The sequence below is a fragment of the Neoarius graeffei genome, chromosome 19 (genome assembly GCF_027579695.1).
Source record: "Neoarius graeffei isolate fNeoGra1 chromosome 19, fNeoGra1.pri, whole genome shotgun sequence".
Taxonomy (NCBI): Eukaryota; Metazoa; Chordata; class Actinopteri; order Siluriformes; family Ariidae; genus Neoarius; species Neoarius graeffei.
In genome coordinates this window covers 36,342,131-36,361,111 of record NC_083587.1, presented here as the reverse complement: position 1 = coordinate 36,361,111, position 18,981 = coordinate 36,342,131, and the positions used below count along the sequence as shown (strand labels likewise).

General features: G+C 40.7%; 1 protein-coding gene across 1 annotated transcript in view; it reads left to right on the top strand.

The window, feature by feature from the left end:
* The first annotated feature begins 1,298 nt into the window (after positions 1 to 1,298).
* The window catches only part of LOC132867227 (cytochrome c oxidase subunit 4 isoform 1, mitochondrial), a 28,703-nt gene continuing 11,020 nt past the window's right edge, over positions 1,299 to 18,981 (top strand). The window contains exons 1-3 of the mRNA XM_060900025.1: positions 1,299 to 1,405; positions 9,556 to 9,655; positions 14,088 to 14,249. Coding sequence (XP_060756008.1) covers positions 9,556 to 9,655; positions 14,088 to 14,249 — 262 coding nt within the window. The 5' untranslated portion in view covers positions 1,299 to 1,405. The remainder of the gene's footprint in view (positions 1,406 to 9,555; positions 9,656 to 14,087; positions 14,250 to 18,981) is intronic.

Below are 18,981 nucleotides of genomic sequence, written 5' to 3'. Positions count from 1 at the left end.
ATGTGTGTGTATATATATATATATATGTATTGTATGTGTGTATATATGCATAAGTATCTGTATATATGATTTGATTTGGTCAATATTATACCATGTTGGTATGTCTTGGTATGTTTTCTTTTTTGTTTGTTGCTTTTGTTTTCTTTTGTATATATGGTTTATTATGGCGGAAAGTGATGTTTGATTAGCAGTGGTATAGAGGGTTAGGATTTGATAAGTTATTTACTTCTTCCTAATCCTTTCCGAACATTATGTTACTGCCTTGTGGCTACGCTATTCTGTTTGTTTATGACGATGTTTTGATTATTGCATTTTTTATTTCTATTTTTTGTTTTTATATCTTCTTTACTAGGGGCGGCACGGTGGTGTAGTGGTTAGCGCTGTCGCCTCACAGCAAGAAGGTCCGGGTTCGAGCCCCGTGGCCGGCGAGGGCCTTTCTGTGTGGAGTTTGCATGTTCTCCCCGTGTCCGTGTGGGTTTCCTCCGGGTGCTCCGGTTTCCCCCACAGTCCAAAGACATGCAGGTTAGGTTAACTGGTGACTCTAAATTGACCGTAGGTGTGAATGTGAGTGTGAATGGTTGTCTATGTGTCAGCCCTGTGATGACCTGGCGACTTGTCCACCCGTAGTCAGCTCGGATTGGCTCCAGCTTGCCTTGCCGGCGCCCCCTATGGGTCAGCCACCACTGCTGCTAATATTAGCTACAAATAATTGTAGCTGCTGCTCTACTAATGTAGACAAATGTTAAAGAAAATTACTACAATACAGTGAAGGAATAAGGAAGTGGGAAAATAAAATGTTTTCCTGGTTTACATGTTCAGGCCGGGCTGCATTTTTCAGCAGGGTGGATTGGACTTTGTTTATGATAACAGAAGAGTTCAAATGAAAAGCCATACAGGTGGGGGACAACTTTAGGTTAAAATTAGAGCCAAGATGGCGGATATCCATCCAGTATTTAGCTTGTCCTCTGACTGATATGACCAAAGCAACACTATGCTGTAATCTGACTGTCAAACTTTTCAGGCTGCTAAAGTTTGACCAAGTAAATGTGAACCGGAAGCGTCGTTGAGGGACCTTTTATTAGCCTGTGTGTTTGTTATAGCCGGTAAAGGAATAAATCCTAACCGAGTGAGAAAAATAAACATGCTGTGTGTATCTGCTGAGAGTCAGTGCGCATGCGCCGCCGCGCGACTCCGAGTGACATTGAGGCGAAGGAGGAAATGCGCGTGCACTCGGTTTGGTGGGACGCGCGCCAGCAGTTTCCTGTTTCCTGATTGGCTGACGGAGCTGATAACGAAAAACACCTGCTCCATTCTTGCACGCGCGTCTAAGTTGAGCTCTATCCATGTGTTACTGCACGCGCAGCACGTAGACCAGCTGAGCGCGCGCACATCTTCTCAAATAAAGGTAATCAATATTCACTTATCTGTAGCTCGTCATTCTCTGCATCCTTCTTCATTTTAGTAACTTTATTCTGGAGATTTACCAGCATGTTCTATAGAGTGGGTCTTGCATTATTATTATTATTATTATTAAATAGTGTTTTGGACTTGCAGAGTGAAACTGCAGGATTCATCATTTATGCACTTGAGTATTAGTTCACCTGATGATTCACTCACAATTATTTGAACTAATTTGCTGACAGACTAGGCTATTTAAAGCATTATCATAAAGCTCAGTAATAATAATAATAATAATAATTATTATTATTATTATTATTATTGCAAAATGTTTAGTAACGACCCAATCTTAACATTTTGAAAGATGACCTGTCATATTCTATCTGCATGACCTTGTTTCAGATTTAGGTTACTAGACTGCGCATTTAATATGGGTGCCATTAATAATGCCTCTTGTCTATTGGCTCTGTTTTTGCACTGTCGTATGCGGTCTTTTGAGCTTTACAAGCTGAACTGCAAGTTTATAATGTGGCGCACTTTGTTTTTGTGTTCTAGTCAGAGTGTTGCGCATGATCATTCTGACTCAGTGATTCGATTCATTTAAATGAACCGAGTATGTTTTCTGCAGGGCCTTTTGTGTAACCGACCCTGGCGATTTCACACGATCATTCTGCCTAAAAGTGTCATTTATTTGTGTCTGGCGAAGAACTACATCTCCAATTTAATCGGTAAATTAACGTATATGCTGTGACCTTACACCTAATTACTGAGAGACGAGTCCTGCCTGCGAATCGATTCACATGACTCCTTTAAAAGACTCTTTCTAAAAAGATTCGGTTCGCTCACAATTTTTTTTTTTTCTAGAAGAACAAAATTGTGACATTAATCTTCACTTTCGTCCTCTCATCTCATCTCATCTCATCTCATTATCCCTAGCCGCTTTATCCAGTTCTACAGGGTCGCAGGCAAGCTGGAGCCTATCCCAGCTGACTACGGGCGAAAGGCGGGGTACACCCTGGGCAAGTCGCCAGGTCATCACAGGGCTGACACATAGACACAGACCACCATTCACACTCACATTCACACCTACGGTCAATTTAGAGTCATCGGTTAACCTAACCTGCATGTCTTTGGACTGTGGGGGAAACCGGAGCACCCGGAGGAAACCCACGCGGACACGGGGAGAACATGCAAACTCCGCACAGAAAGGCCCTCGCCGGCCCCAGGGCTCGAACCCAGGACCTTCTTGCTGTGAGGCGACAGCGCTAACCACTACACCACCGTGCCACCCCACTTTCGTCCTATATTCTGTAAAGTTGTTCATTTGGTTAACAGTCTTCCGATTCCAGCTTGTAATCCTTTTCCATTCTGGGAATCCCAATCTCCAAAAGTTGACTTAGATTTCTCATCTCATCTCTAGCCGCTTTATCCTGTTCTACAGGGTCGCAGGCGAGCTGGAGCCTATCCCAGCTGGCTACGGGCGAAAGGCGGGGTACACCCTGGACAAGTCGCCAGGTCATCACAGGGCTGACACATAGACACAGACAACCATTCACACTCACATTCACACCTACGGTCAATTTAGAGTCACCAGTTAACCTAACCTGCATGTCTTTGGACTGTGGGGGAAACCGGAGCACCCGGAGGAAACCCACGCGGACACGGGGAGAACATGCATACTCCACACAGAAAGGCCCTCGCTGGCCACGGGGCTCAAACCAAAAGATCAGTAAATAAAACCTATTATGACATTCATTACCCTTTTACCACTTCTGATATTACAAAACATATCAAAGATGTTATTTTTACAATATGGCAAGACAGATGGGATAATTCTCAAACTGGTCGATTCTTCTACCAACTTGAACCAAATATTACAATATGTATCCCACGTTCTGACAGAAACCAAGAAAGGATAATTACAAGACTTAGATTTGGAAAATGTCTACTTAATGATACACAGTTTCTTTTTAACAAAAAAAAAAAAAAATCAATGTACAACTTGTGGTGTAAAAGAAAATGTCAAACATCTGCTTCTAGATTGTATCAAATATCCAAACTTTCATGATAAAATGATTCAAAAAATGAGAGAAACAATTAGAAATTAATATTAAAAATTTACTTTTACATAAAGAATTTTATGATGACATTTATAAGTTTATTATTGAAAAAGAAATAAAAATTTAATTTTGGAAAAAAAAGAAACTCGTATTTAATGTGTGTGTGCTTGGTCACAATATGAGAACTAGTAGTTCCAATCCTAAGAGGACGCCAAATCACTTCGAGTGGGAGCGTCCCTAAAAGAAGCTCAAATTCGGTTCCCGTGTGATTTGCCAGACATTTCCCTTTCAATCAACACGTGACTAAATGCCCTGAGCGTCGCGCGTGTTCTTGTCGTAATGAACACCGAGAACTGTTTCAAAATAGCATGCTACTAAGGCACACGTCAGGACTTCATTGTCTCATCTCATCTCATTATCTGTAGCCGCTTTATCCTGTCCTACAGGGTCGCAGGCAAGCTGGAGTCTATCCCAGCTGACTACGGGCGAAAGGCGGGGTACACCCTGGACAAGTCGCCAGGTCATCACAGGGCTGACACATAGACACAGACAACCATTCACACTCTCATTCACACCTACGGTCAATTTAGAGTCACCAGTTAACCTAACCTGCATGTCTTTGGACTGTGGGGGAAACCGGAGCACCCGGAGGAAACCCACGCGGACACGGGGAGAACATGCAAACTCCGCACAGAAAGGCCCTCGCTGGCCACGGGGCTCGAACCCGGACCTTCTTGCTGTGAGGCGACAGCGCTAACCACTACACCACCGTGCCGCCCTGGACTTCATTGTAATGCATTAAATAACAAAAATATCACGTGATGTGATCAGTAATTTCCTGAATGTGGCATAACATGATTCCATCCATCCGTCTGTCTAGACCTGTGGCTATCCTTGGGTACCTAACACCTGCATGATCCATCTCTTGTCCTTGTTTAAACATTAAAAAAAATAGTGTTGTGAGAAAAAGCTATCCTGCCATGCTCATCTCAACAGTCTATTAGTGCCAAACTATTTGAGGTATTTTGGTAAGTTTAAAAAAAAAAAAAACACCGTCCTTGCAAACAAGCTAATTAGTAGTGCATACTTGTCATTTCACTGCCAAATCTGGTTTCTGACTCCATTTCCCAGAATGCAGCTCAGACACCAAACATGGCCACTACATACGTGCTAACTTCCAGTTCGCACACTAAAGTTCACCTGAGTACACAGACCTACAGTCAGTCACTACTACACACAAGCACATTCACAGCACTAAGACTTCAGGAAGTGGTTTTGACTTGTTTCCTGATCATGGTCTCGTCCTGTTTGTACATAACCTGACTCTTTGCCTAATTTTTGATATTTGTCAGGTATTGATGGGACAGATGTAATTGCTGGAAGAGGTTAATCCAGGGCTTTTCAAAGTGTGGGGCGCGCCCCCCCCCGGGGGGCACCAGAGTTCTTCAGGGGGGGCGCAACGTGAGAGACAAAATGGATCGGTTTTTAGCTGTCTATGGTTTTTAGTACCTAAAGCTACAGTGAGTGAGGAGACAAAGTCTGGGCCAAGCAAAAAAACAGAGCCTCCAGGATGTTGCGATTTGCAACTTCAGCGCAAATTCAACCAATCCTCACGAATTCAGGGTGGTGTTGCAATTATATCCAATCACCGCAACTTTCCCGCAAATTTGATCAATCGTTGGCGTCGTCTTGAGGTGACGTCGACAAACTACCTTCCGCCTTACTTCCATGTGTTCAAGAGAAGCAGCATGCGCATCGTGTTGCCAGATTGGATGATTTCAAGTGCATTTTGGCGGGTTTTGAACATATTTTGGACTGGAAAACGTCAGCAGTATCTGGCAACACTGAAAGTGTGTTATGTTTACAGTGAAGGACTGTGTGCACTTTATTTTTTTTTTTAACTTAATACAAGAAGTTAATGGATGCCAACATTTTTGCCAAAATGGTATTTTATTTTCCATTGTTTAGGCAGCTTCAGCATCATACTGTGAGATTCTGTTCAAATTGTTTTTTTCTTCTATGAAGCCCGAGCCATTTATTTTATTAGTTTATAATTATTGTTTAATTTAGTCTTCAGGAGAGACTGCCTGCACACAGTACTAGTATTAATAGTTTTTTTTTTTTCTTACATGAAAGCTGAGGCATTTATATTATATTTTAAGGTAACTTCATGTTGTGCTGTGAGGTTCTATGCACTTTAACTTTTGAACCAACAGGTACATTTGGATAAGTAAAGCCTATTTTTCTGCATTTTTGTAGTCCTGGTAATCTTTTATATTGGTAAAGTTGTTTATAGGACCATTTCTCTTCGTTTTTTAATCAATAGTTTTTCAGTAATAACTTAATATTTAACATCACTCAATTTTAATCACAAAAAGAGAAAATCGCAACAATTTCTCACAACTTTCACTTCCTCCCGCAATGTAATCGCAACAAAAACCTAAAAAACACCGCAACTTTCATCGCAACTTTTTGGAAAACCCCCCGCAACATCAGACATTTTAGCCCGCAACAATCACAAAAAAGGCCTGCGGAATCCTGGGGGACTGGAAAAAGAAGGAAGTATGACCACGATTATTTAAAGTTTGGATTTTCATGGACTGGATCTGAAGATGCTCCACTGCCACAGTGTGTTGTCTGCCAAGAGATGCTAGCTAACGATGCTATGGGATGTTTAAAATGTGTAAAACAAGATGTTTTAAAAAGCACAGATGTTTAAAATGTGAAAAAGAAAAAAATAATGTGTACAATAACCATTTTTTTAAAAATACGAATGGAACATTAAGTATAGCAACAACAAAAATTGTAAGGGGGGGGCGCTGTTGTTTATTTGCTCTCCGAGGGGGGGCTGACTCTCCCACACTTTGAAAACCCCTGGGTTAATCCAATCCAAAACAGAAGACAGGCAAAGGTCATGCGAAGCACAAACATGCTTAACTAGGCAGCGACGAAAGCAGAATCCAAAATACAAAATGTGAGTCGAGAACCAGAATAACAATACAAAGAAAAGACTCAGTAAGGTCAGACACGAGACACTGAATGCATTACTTCCTGAAGTCCTGTGTGCAGTCTGAGTCCTTATATGCATGTGCCGTGATTGTGCTCGGATCCTCAACAGGTGTCTCTAATAAGTCCTGAGAGCAGCATGCATGCGAGTCACAACTCGAAGTGTTACTAGCATTGTGACAGGACCCCCCCCCCCCCCCCCCAATAAAAAAAGAGCTCCCTCCAGGAGATGATAACCATCCTAATTGGCCCCGTGGATGAGGACCTGACACTGGACAAAGTCTCTATGGAGCTCCGCTCTGGCTCAGTGAGGATGTGGCACCAGGGCTTGGGTGGAGGTTTGGGTTCTGGTTGGGTTTTGAATGGAGGTGAAGACACAAGTGGGGGCTTTGGTTCAGGTTTAGACTGGGTTGTGGATGCAGGTAGAGGCTTGGGCATGGGTTTACGTGTAGACATGGGAATAGGCTTGGGCTCAGGCATGGACATGGGCGTAGACATGGATATAGGCTTGGGTGTCCGCATGAGCATGGACCCTGGCATGGGCTCGTGCATGGGCATGGACTCAGGCATTGACTTGGGCTCAGGCATGGACATGGCTTTGTGCGCAAACATGGGCACAGAGACTGGCATAAGCTTTGTTGAGTGATGGTCTCATCCTTGCGGAAGCCCAGCAGTGGGGCGAAGAGCTCGTCCCTGCTGAAGCTAGGTGGCAGAGTGAAGACATCTTCGAAGCTGGGTGGTGGGGTGCAGAGCTTGTCCTTGCTGAAATCTCGATGCAGCGGCCTCCACTTCTGCCGCCGCATCGGCCTCTGGAATGAGCTCTGGAGCAGAGGCCTCCCCTTCTGCCATTGCATCGGCCTCTGGAGCGAGCACTGGAGCAGAGGCCTCCCCTTCTGCTGCTGTGTCAGCCTCTGGAAGGAGCTCTGCATGGATGTTTGACTCTGAGCAGATACTCGTTCTGAGCAGTACTCGCCCAGTAAGCCAGTATATCATGCACCCCACCCAGACGTGCTCAGAAGGCTTGGGCACCACCAGGTCTGAATAAAAAAGTGCATGTTGTAGCAGGAACCCAGTTGGGGGATACTCCACTCCATCATAGGGTGCCAGTATGTCCAACCCTAGCAGCACAAAAATTGCCGAGCCAGGCTGAGGAACGGAAACCCTGGCATGGCGTTGAGCAGCGTGCCTGCTCTCTTCCACTACATCCATGTTTTGGCGAAGTAACCTGTCAGGTATTGATGGGGCGGACGAACAGATGTAATTGCTGGAAGAGTTTATTGTAAAAACAAGAAGTAGGTACACTACCGTTCAAAAGTTTGGGGTCACCCAGACAATTTTGTTTTTTCCATGAAAAGTCACACTTTGATTTACCACCATAAGTTGTAAAATGAATCGAAAATATAGTCAAGACATTTTTCTGGCCATTTTGAGCATTTAATCGACCCCACAAATGTGATGCTCCAGAAACTCAATCTGCTCAAAGGAAGGTCAGTTTTATAGCTTCTCTAAAGAGCTCAACTGTTTTCAGCTGTGCTAACATGATTGTACAAGGGTTTTCTAATCATCCATTAGCCTTCTGAGGCAATGAGCAAACACATTGTACCATTAGAACACTGGAGTGAGAGTTGCTGGAAATGGGCCTCTATACACCTATGGAGATATTGCACCAAAAACCAGACATTTGCAGCTAGAATAGTCATTTACCACATTAGCAATGTATAGAGTGGATTTCTGATTAGTTTAAAGTGATCTTCATTGAAAAGAACAGTGCTTTTCTTTCAAAAATAAGGAAATTTCAAAGTGACCCCAAACTTTTGAACGGTAGTGTATACGATCCAAAACATAAGGCAGAATCAGAAAACAGGCAAAGGTCATGTGAAGCACAAACAGACTTGACTAGGCAGAGACAAAAGCAGAATCCAAAATACAAAACGTGAGTCGAGAACCAGAATAACAATACAAACAAAAGGCTCGGTAAGGTCAGACACGAAGTATTGAACATATTACTTTGCAAAGTCCTGTGTGAATTCTTAAATGCACTTGCTTTGATTGCGCTGTGATCCTCAACAGGTGTCTGTAATTAGTCCTGAGAGCGGCATGCACGCAAGTCACAACTCGGTGCGTCTAGCGCGGATGTGACGATATTGATATTGTGTTTTGAATTTTTTTTTTTTAATAAATGCGTCCACCGCAGCTGTTTCCACCTCTGCTGCCTGATGTATATATTTCTACTACTACTAATAAATAATAATATTCTGACAAATTATGAATGGAGAAGTTTGTGTTCACCAACAGCAGAGATGAAGAGCCAAATAATTGGTTGATTTAAAATAAATGGCTTCAAAATTGTTGCTGTGTGATTCTAATAAAGCCTATTTCACACCACTGTAGCCTTCAGCATGTGCTACAGTGCCACATTCTGCCTGTCATTTTGCATTCATTTGAAATTTGTAGTAGAAACTACATTGTTTATTTTTATTCAGGTCACCCGGTGTTTCATTTCAGCTTTTCTTGAATTTCAGTTTAATTCAGTTTTATTTTTATAATGATTTCTAATAGTAGAAATAGTCAGAAAGCAGCTTTACAGAAATCTGGATGTAGATTTAAATCCATAACTCACAAGGCAGAGGCAGCAGCAGAGAAACTCCATCAGGAAAAAACTTTCAGAGGAACCAGATTCAAAAAGGAACCCATCCTCTTTTGGGTGACATGGGATCGTGGGATTTTGATCAGTATACTACAGTTTTATAAAGAAATTGTGCTTTTTAACAGTTTTATTAATAAGGACTCTACTATAGAGTATGAAAATGTTCTGTTGCTATTTCTTAAGTGCTGGTCTTTGAGTGTTGTCACTGTATTGCTTGTGATAAGTCAATTTGGGCCTTTTTGGATCATTTTATTTCAATAATTTGAAAAATTAATTTTTAATGTTTAGATTCAAGCTTGGTGATCAGTCATTTAAAGTTAATTTTACAGTTAAAGCATTAAAAGGAAATAATGGTTATTTCTGTAGTCTCATGCTCATTCACAGGGTATACAATTCAATATGAATTGTCTGTTCTTGAACTAAAATCGTGATCTTGTGCTCTAGATGCTCTCTTCCCGTGTGCTGCTTCGGGGTTTGCGAGCTGAGACTGGGTTCTGGAGGAGCCTGTCCACCTCAACCAGAGCACTGGCTTCACACGGTCACAGTGAGAGTCATTCATATGCAGTCGCTCTTTATATACACACACCGACTGTGTATCAGCACATTCGATCTTCAGATATCTTCTCTCTCTGATTTACTTTTCACTTTAACCTGAAGGAAAAAAAATCAATTCCACCTCCTTCAACATCAGCCTACAGGATACATGCACAGTTCATATAGTAGTACAATTATCTCAGTATCACTTGTAGAAAATGCGATTTTTTTTTTTTTCATACAAGTATATCCACATTTAATGAAAACTCAGAGGAATTTGTCAACTGTCAAGTAGGATATTTAATTTAATACACGAGCTTGTCTAAATATACCTGAGGAAAAGTACACTATCTGGCCAGTAAACTAGGCTTTGACATGCTAGTAATAATATCGCGATGTGAAAATTATAATACAATACTAATATTGACTCTGATTGGTCAGACGGTGTTGACTGATTTCCTATAACGGCACCAGACAAACAATAGTGACAGAATCTAAGGCAAATAATTTAAGCCTAATAAGCCAAATGGATTAGAAGATGGGTTGTAATGTGTTGAAAAACATATTGGTTAACATAGGTTTACTGTCACAAAACGTATAGTTTTACATTATATTAAACATTTTATATATAATATAGTGTGTGTGTATTAAAAAAAAAAAAAAAAATATATATATATATATATATATATATATATATATATATATATATATATATATATATGTGTATATATATATATATATATATATATATATATATATATATATATATATATATATATATATGTGTATATATGTATGTATGTATGAGAGGGAGGATATTACACAGTTGCATGAAGATATGAAGTTTATCTTCCAGCGGTGAACGTATTCATGAGTGAGCAAGTAAACTTCACATCTTCACTCCATTATGTAATGTTCTTTTATATTACATGGACACAGCCAAAGAAAAATACACAAGTTAATCAAAAGAATTTTAATTTTGAACCAGCTTGCCATGTTGACTGCGTGTCTAGTCAGCATTAAAATATTGGGAATGACGTCATCAGAGTGAAATATCGGGAAAATATTTCACTCTTATGTATAATATATTTTTCTTAGGAAAAAGGAGGGGTTTTTTTAACACGAGGAGATACTTCATATCTTCAGGCGAACATGTGCTGTTCTTTTTATTATATAGACACTCAAAACCAAAATGTACCCAAATTTATCAAAACAATTCATTGATATCCTCACAAGTGACAGAGATTTATGTCACGGGTTTGAATCTGCATGTCCCGGTTGTAGCGTAAATTTTATATATACAACCCCGATTCCAAAACAGTTGGGACAAAGTACAAATTGTAAATAAAAATGGAATGCAATAATTTACAAATCTCAAAAACTGATATTATATTCACAGTAGAACACAGACAACATATCAAATGTCGAAAGTGAGACATTTTGAAATTTCATGCCAAATATTGGCTCATTTGAAATTTCACGACAGCAACACATCTCAAAAAAGTTGGGACAGGGGCAATAAGAGGCTGGAAAAGTTAAAGGTACAAAAAAGGAACAGCTGGAGGACCAAATTGCAACTCATTAGGTCAACTGGCAATAGGTCATTAACATGACTGGGTATAAAAAGAGCATCTTGGAGTGGCAGCGGCTCTCAGAAGTAAAGATGGGAAGAGGATCACCAGTCCCCCTAATTCTGCACCGACAAATAGTGCAGCAATATCAGAAAGGAGTTTGACAGTGTAAAATTGCAAAGAGTTTGAACATATCATCATCTACAGTGCATAATATCAAAAGATTCAGAGAATCTGGAAGAATCTCTTGCCCCTTTTCCACCAAAGCAGTTCCAGGGCTGGTTCGGGTCAAGTGCTTAGTTTGGAACCGGGTTTTCTGTTTCCACTGACAAAGAACTGGCTCTGGGGCCAGAAAAAACGGTTCCAGGCTAGCACCAACTCTCTGCTGGGCCAGAGGAAAGAACCGCTTACATCAGCGGGGGGGCGGAGTTGTTAAGACCAACAACAATAACAAGACCACGAAAGATCGCCACTTTTAAGCGACGAGAAGCAGCAGCTGTACAAACGCGAAGTCATTTATTATTATTGTTGCTGCTGCTTCTTCCATGTTGTTTTTTTGCTTCGATATTCGTGCCAAGGTTTATGCAAACGTAGCGACGTAACTGACGTATACAGCGACGTAACTGATGTATACAGCGACGTAATGATGTGGCTTTCCTTAGCACCGTGAGCTATGGAAAAGCAAACTGGTTCTCAGCTGGCTCGCAAGTTGAATGAGTTGTGAACCAGCACCAGCACTGGCCCCGAACCAGCCCTGGAACTGATTTGGTGGAAAAGGGGTATCTGTGCGTAAGGGTCAAGGCCGGAAAACCATACTGGGTGCCCGTGATCTTCGGGCCCTTAGACGGCACTGCATCACATACAGGCATGCTTCTGTATTGGAAATCACAAAATGGGCTCAGGAATATTTCCAGAGAACATTATCTGTGAACACAATTCACCGTGCCATCCGCCGTTGCCAGCTAAAACTCTGTAGTTCAAAGGAGAAGCCGTATCTAAACATGATCCAGAAGCGCAGACGTCTTCTCTGGGCCAAGGCTCATTTAAAATGGACTGTGGCAAAGTGGAAAACTGTTCTGTGGTCAGACGAATCAAAATTTAAGTTCTTTATGGAAATCAGGGACGCCGTGTCATTCGGACTAAAGAGGAGAAGGACGACCCAAGTTGTTATCAGCGCTCAGTTCAGAAGCCTGCATCTCTGATGGTATGGGGTTGCATTAGTGCATGTGGCATGGGCAGCTTACACATCTGGAAAGACACCATCAATGCTGAAAGGTATATCCAGGTTCTAGAGCAACATATGCTCCCATCCAGACGACGTCTCTTTCAGGGAAGACCTTGCATTTTCCAACATGACAATGCCAAACCACATACTGCATCAGTTACAGCATCATGGCTGCGTAGAAGAAGGGTCTGGGTACTGAACTGGCCAGCCTGCAGTCCAGATCTTTCACCCATAGAAAACATCCAGCGCATCATAAAACGGAAGATACGACAAAAAAGACCTAAGACAGTTAAGCAACTAGAATCCTACATTAGACAAGAATGGGTTAACATTCCTATCCCTAAACTTGAGCAACTTGTCTCCTCAGTCCCCAGACGTTTACAGACTGTTGTAAAGAGAAAAGGGGATGTCTCACAGTGGTAAACATGGCCTTGTCCCAACTTTTTTGAGATGTGTTGTTGTCATGAAATTTAAAATCACCTAATTTTTCTCTTTAAATGATACATTTTCTCAGTTTAAACATTTGATATGTCACCTATGTTCTATTCTGAATAAAATATGGAATTTTGAAACTTCCACATCATTGCATTCCGTTTCTATTTACAATTTGTACTTTGTCACACGTGTGTGTGTGTGAGAATGCAGGATAATCTGTCATCTGGAATGGAGAATAAAGTGAAACAAAATTGAATATATTGAAATAAAATGAAAAGTAACTACTTAATACAGTATACCACTGAATACTCTTTTCCATTTAAAGTTTTTTACTGTTGCTGTCGAACAGTGCTCTCTTTTACTTTACCTCTGTACATGTGACATGGGCATAATTTACAATTTTGTAAGTTCAACTTCTGAGTTGACGTCTTGGTTATTTTATTATAGCATCACAGCACTGTTGATGATTTGGACAGAAAGTGCTGATTAATATTTGAGAACAACAGCTCTGACAGTAGTGCTGGATGTAATTCAAAGCACTTGTTCTAGTAACATCTCATTTCCAGGGATTTTTAACCACATGATGTAAGAGGATATAAGAGGAATAAAACACTTTGCTGTTGTTGGAAAATAATCTTTGAGATGGTAATGACCCAAACATTACTTATTTTCCTGCAGCAACATGTTGCAAAGTGCTCTGTTCTTCACATAAGGCATGGACCCAAAGTACTACATCGAGCTCACACGTTAAAATTTTGAGGCAACAAACTGAGTACCAAAGTTGTGGCCACTGACTGTGTAACTTGAATTTGTGCTTTTAATATGTTGTGGAATATTCTGCTTAATACATGACCTCCAGTTTGTTTGTTTGTTTGTTTGTTTGTTTGTTTTCTTTGGTACGAACAGATAAGTCAATTCACGTTGAGAATCACGTCATCATTCCAAGATTGGATTGAAATAATAATAATAATAATAATATCAGTCATCTCAATATTGATGTTCCTCTGGTCTAATTCAGTTGATTTCTATGAATTAAATATTTAATGTCCATAAAATAGAGATGGAGAAAAATACCTTTTTGCCAAAAGCCAAGGATGTGACCACTGCCACACTTTACACAGCAGAGGGCACTGTTTAGTGATAGACATCATGTTTAACTTCAGCAATCAACCTGCTGATCAGTTACTGCCCGTGTGTTCCTTTCCTCTTAGGTGTTGATGTGATTGACTGCAGTGTTCCTCAGTACAATAACCGTCTGGATACACCACTGCCTGATGTTTCATTCGTCAGAAATCTCACTCCTGAGCAGAAGAAGCTGAAGGAGAAAGAGAAGGCGTCATGGACGGAACTTACCCAGGAGGAGAAACTAGCACGTAAATATGACCCATTACGGTTTGTGTGTGAGAGAAAAATCTTTCAGATCAGACTGTCTGTTTTACCTGATTAACAGCACAGGCAGTGCAATTGATGTTGTGGCCTGGTATGATGTAGAGACATGTTACATAACCTGTAACATATATTGCTTACAGATTTGTTTTGCTTGCAGCATATTATTACACAGTTGTTCACTACATACTTTTTCCTATTACAACCCCATTCCCAGAAAAGTCAGGTCGCTGTGTAAAATGTATATAAAAACAGAACATGATGATTTTGCAAATCGTGGAAACCCTGTATTTCATTGAAAATAGTAATTATATATTAAAAATAGTATTTCATTGAAACTGAGAAATTTTGTTTTTCAAAAAAGTTGGGACAGTGGCAACAAAAGATTGGAAAGGTTGTGTAATCCATCCATCCATCCATTATCTGTAGCCGCTTATCCTGTGCAGGGTCGCAGGCAAGCTGGAGCCTATCCCAGCTGACTATAGGCGAGAGGCGGGGTACACCCTGGACAAGTCACCAGATCATCGTAGGGCTGACACATAGAGACACACAATAACTCACATTCACACCTACGGTCAATTTAGAGCCACCAATTAGCCTAACCTGCATGTCTTTGGACTGTGGGAGAAACCGGAGGACCCTGAGGAAACCCACACAGACACGGGGAGAACATGCAAACTCCACACAGAAAGGCCTCCGTCAGCCACTGGGCTTGAACCCAGAACCTTCTTGCTGTGAGGCAACACTGCTAACCACTACACCACCGTGCCACCCAGGTTGTGTAATGTATAATAATAATTGTGGTTAATTGGCAACAGGTCAGTAACGTGATTAGATATTAAAAGAGCATCCTGGAGAGGTAGAGTCTCTCAGAAGTAAAGATGGGGAGGGGTTCACCGCTCTGTGAAAGACTATGTGAGCAAATAGTTCAACAAATGAGAATAATGTTCCTCAATGTAAAATAATTTGGGAATCACATCATCCAGGGTTCATAATATCATTAAAAATTCAGAGAATGCGGAGAAGGGCGGCACGGTGGTGTAGTGGTTAACGCTGTCGCCTCACAGCAAGAAGGTCCGGGTTCGAGCCCCGTGGCCGGCGAGGGCCTTTCTGTGCGGAGTTTGCATGTTTTCCCCGTGTCCGTGTGGGTTTCCTCTGGGTGCTCCGGTTTCCCCCACAGTCCAAAGACATGCAGGTTAGGTTAACTGGTGACTCTAAATTGACCGTAGGTGTGAATGTGAGTATGAATGGTTGTCTGTGTCTATGTGTCAGCCCTGTGATGACCTGGCGACTTGTCCAGGGTGTACCCTGCCTTTCGCCCGTAGTCAGCTGGGATAGGCTCCAGCTTGCCTGCGACCCTGTAGAACAGGATAAAGCGGCTAGAGATAATGAGATGAGATGAGAATGCGGAGAAATCTCTGTACATCAGGGACATGGCCAAAAACCAATATTGGATGTCCCATGATCTTCAGGCCCTCAGACGGCACTGTTTTTAATGCAGACATGATTCCGTAGTAGAAATTGCTGCATGGCCTCGGGAACAGTTCCAAAAAACCATCATCTGTGAAAACAGTTCATTACTGCGTCCACAAATGCAAGTTAAAACCAGATATAAACAATATCTAGAAAAAATGCTGCCTTTTCTGGGCCTGAGCTCTTTTACGATGGACTGAGGTGTGAAGTGGAAAATTGTCCTGTGGTCTGATGAATTGAAATTTTTTATTATGCATCTCAGCTAATTAATTTAGGATTCACGCATGACCAGTTAATAAAGTCCGCAAAAATTTAGGATTAATTATTTAACTGTTTTTTTTTTTTTTTTTTTTTTTTTAAACTTGTGGTTATAATAATGATTAAAGTATAATAAAATATAAGAAACTCCAGGGTTGTCAAAAATGTTTGAATGGCAATCTTGGAGTTATTTATTTATTTATTTATTTATTTAGTTTAAAAGCACCACACCACAAAGATAATTGTTAACCTGTAGAGTGCATTGCAATACACACCACCTTAAATTTTTAACTAGTATAGACACTTGACTAGTGGGGTTTTTTTTTTTTTGGTCTGAAATGCTTATAAAACATTGTCGTCTTGTTCACTGTAGAAATAAAAAGAAATGTCATAGTTTAACAGAAATCTGTTTTACATTTTTACATCTATGACTTGATTATCTGAATGCTAATAATTTTAGAGAATGCTTTAAGCACAGCCCATTTGGAACAGTCACATTTATGTCCCTGAAAAACGTTTTTCAAAATATGTCAGTTTGTGTCTCTTTTTTAAAAAAATATATATTTAGTCCACTAAAATCTCTAATTCTAGATTATCTGCAATCCACATTTAGAAGGATATTTCTTAAATAAGCAATAAAAAGAAATGATAGTATACTGTTTTGTAAACACATTTGTCTGAAGAATATCTTTGTCCAAAAACTGGATTTTTTTTTTAAAAATGAAGTATGTAAATTTTAGGTATATTTTTAATTAGCTTAAACATTGTTTCATAGATCAATACATTTTGGGGAAAAATGCCCCGAAATACAAGTACAAACTCCATAAAATATTAGCAATCAACTGAGAAAAGCGTAATTAGGATGCAGTGCTGCAGCTCCCCTAGGGGAGCCCATAGGTTGCAGTGCAAAGCACTGCAACTATTGTTCTTCTACGTGTTTCTTCTTCTTCTTTTTATTATGCCTACGCAAATTTCGATTTCGAATAACTCAATAACGTACGTCGCACACAGACAAACAATATATCAAAACGTGCGGCTCGATCGGACTCGCTATGCTATTACTTATCTCTACAGAATACGATTTTTTCGTGACGTAGTCGCGAAAAAATCGGCCAAAAAAAACCCATTCATTTCTATGGAATTAATTGAAAAAAAAGCACTTTTTCAAACATCTGCTGCTCTGGCATGCTTTCACCTAGAGACGTGATTCAAACTCTAAAACGTAGGAAAACTTCTCCTCTGTGGATCTGGCATTCAACTTTTCTGCTAGGTTCTACACTTTCGGATCAGTCCCGGCTCAAACGCCATGTGGGTTCCGGGAGAAAATCCGGCTTTTGAATAGGTGTCTATTGCGTTACACACCAGTGGAGCTCGTTTAGTTGCAGTGTAGAGAGCTTGAAAAAATAGCTCAAACTTTCTCGCTTAAACTGTGGTTTCAGCCACAAATTTCACTCTACAGACATAAATTTCTCAAAAGTAGTAGTAAAACTTGTCCTGATTCACACAATGTGTCTACCTAAACGATAGTATTTACAGTTTTTGAATGAGAAGCCTCAAACTGAGGAGAGTGCAGCCGAGAGGCCTCATTGACACCCATTATAAACGTGACAGAAAAGTCACTCATTTTTAACTTGCTCTAGTGTCCTCATTTTTAACACTACAGACAAAGAAAATTACATCAGTGTATTCAGGAGACCCTTCTAGCGCTCACTGTGAAAGAATTTTGTGAATAGCTGCTTTCGTTTTCGAGTTATTTGTCGTTGTTCGAGGCCTGCTCCTGAGCAAAAAAACAGCAGAAAACTGACAATCTTGTGTGTCTTAACGCTCCTGCTCAGGCCCGTCGCCATGCCGACGGGGGCCAGTGAGGGAGCAGAGGGGGGGGGGCTGCTGTCTCAAGCACACACATTAATCATGGCATTGTACCTTCATAGCAGGTCACACATTCACAGCCAGCAAACATGCGTGACCGAATTGCTTCGCGCACTGCATCCTCTCACAATTTCCCCCAGGGAATTGTCCGGTCTAGTTATGATATGTTGTTTTACAAATGACCCTATTCACCTGATCAACCGATTCCCAATTTAATTTGTCTGAAGTCAAATGAAATTGGTCCTCACTTGTTCCAGTTCTTCTGAATTTTTCTGTAAGGCAAGTTTAAGACATGTCTGGATGCCAGGAATAATAAACAGTAACCTGTAAATACTAATTGCTCTAATTTACATGGAAGCACAAAATTAGAACATATTAATGAAAAGCTAAGAAACGTTTGAACTACACTGATTACACACATTCAAATCCACCAGGTATGGACTTCATTCCACCACAATCCAATTTGATGCCATTTATTTATCTATTTCCTTGTTTTTGTTTCAAATTTTATTACCTTCATCGTGTCAGTCTCGTAGAGGTGTCATGGCAGTGCAATAACCACAAGATGGCAGTGTTGCCCACATGCATGGTAGCAATTGTAACCCTCACTACGGTATAATGCTTGTTTATACAGGGGGCTGCAAAAGTAGGTATACAGTAAGGATTATACGCGAATAACAGCAGCAGGATGACTTCTACTTTCAGAAGGATGCGGTGCCACCGCACTTTGCACTCAGCGTACGTGCGCTACTTGACAACGAATTTCCCAACAGGTGGATTGGACGTCGGGGAGCCGTTAACTGGCCACTACGTTCGCTGGATCTCACCCCTGTGGACTTCTTTTTCTGGGGATGTGTAAAAGATAGGGTTTTTGCACGCAAACCACGTTCTGTTGATGCCATGATTCAGTTCATATGGGAGGCTTGCCAGGAAATTGATGCTGATAAAGACCTTTGTGCCAGAGTGTGCATGGGTGTCCACACTCAACTAGTGGAGTGTGTGAATGCCGGGGGCAAACAGTCTGAACATTTGAGGGATTAATATATGTTATTTTATTATTGATATGTTTGTATAATCAATAAAATAACATTTTGTGTGAACATTTTGTTTTTCATTACT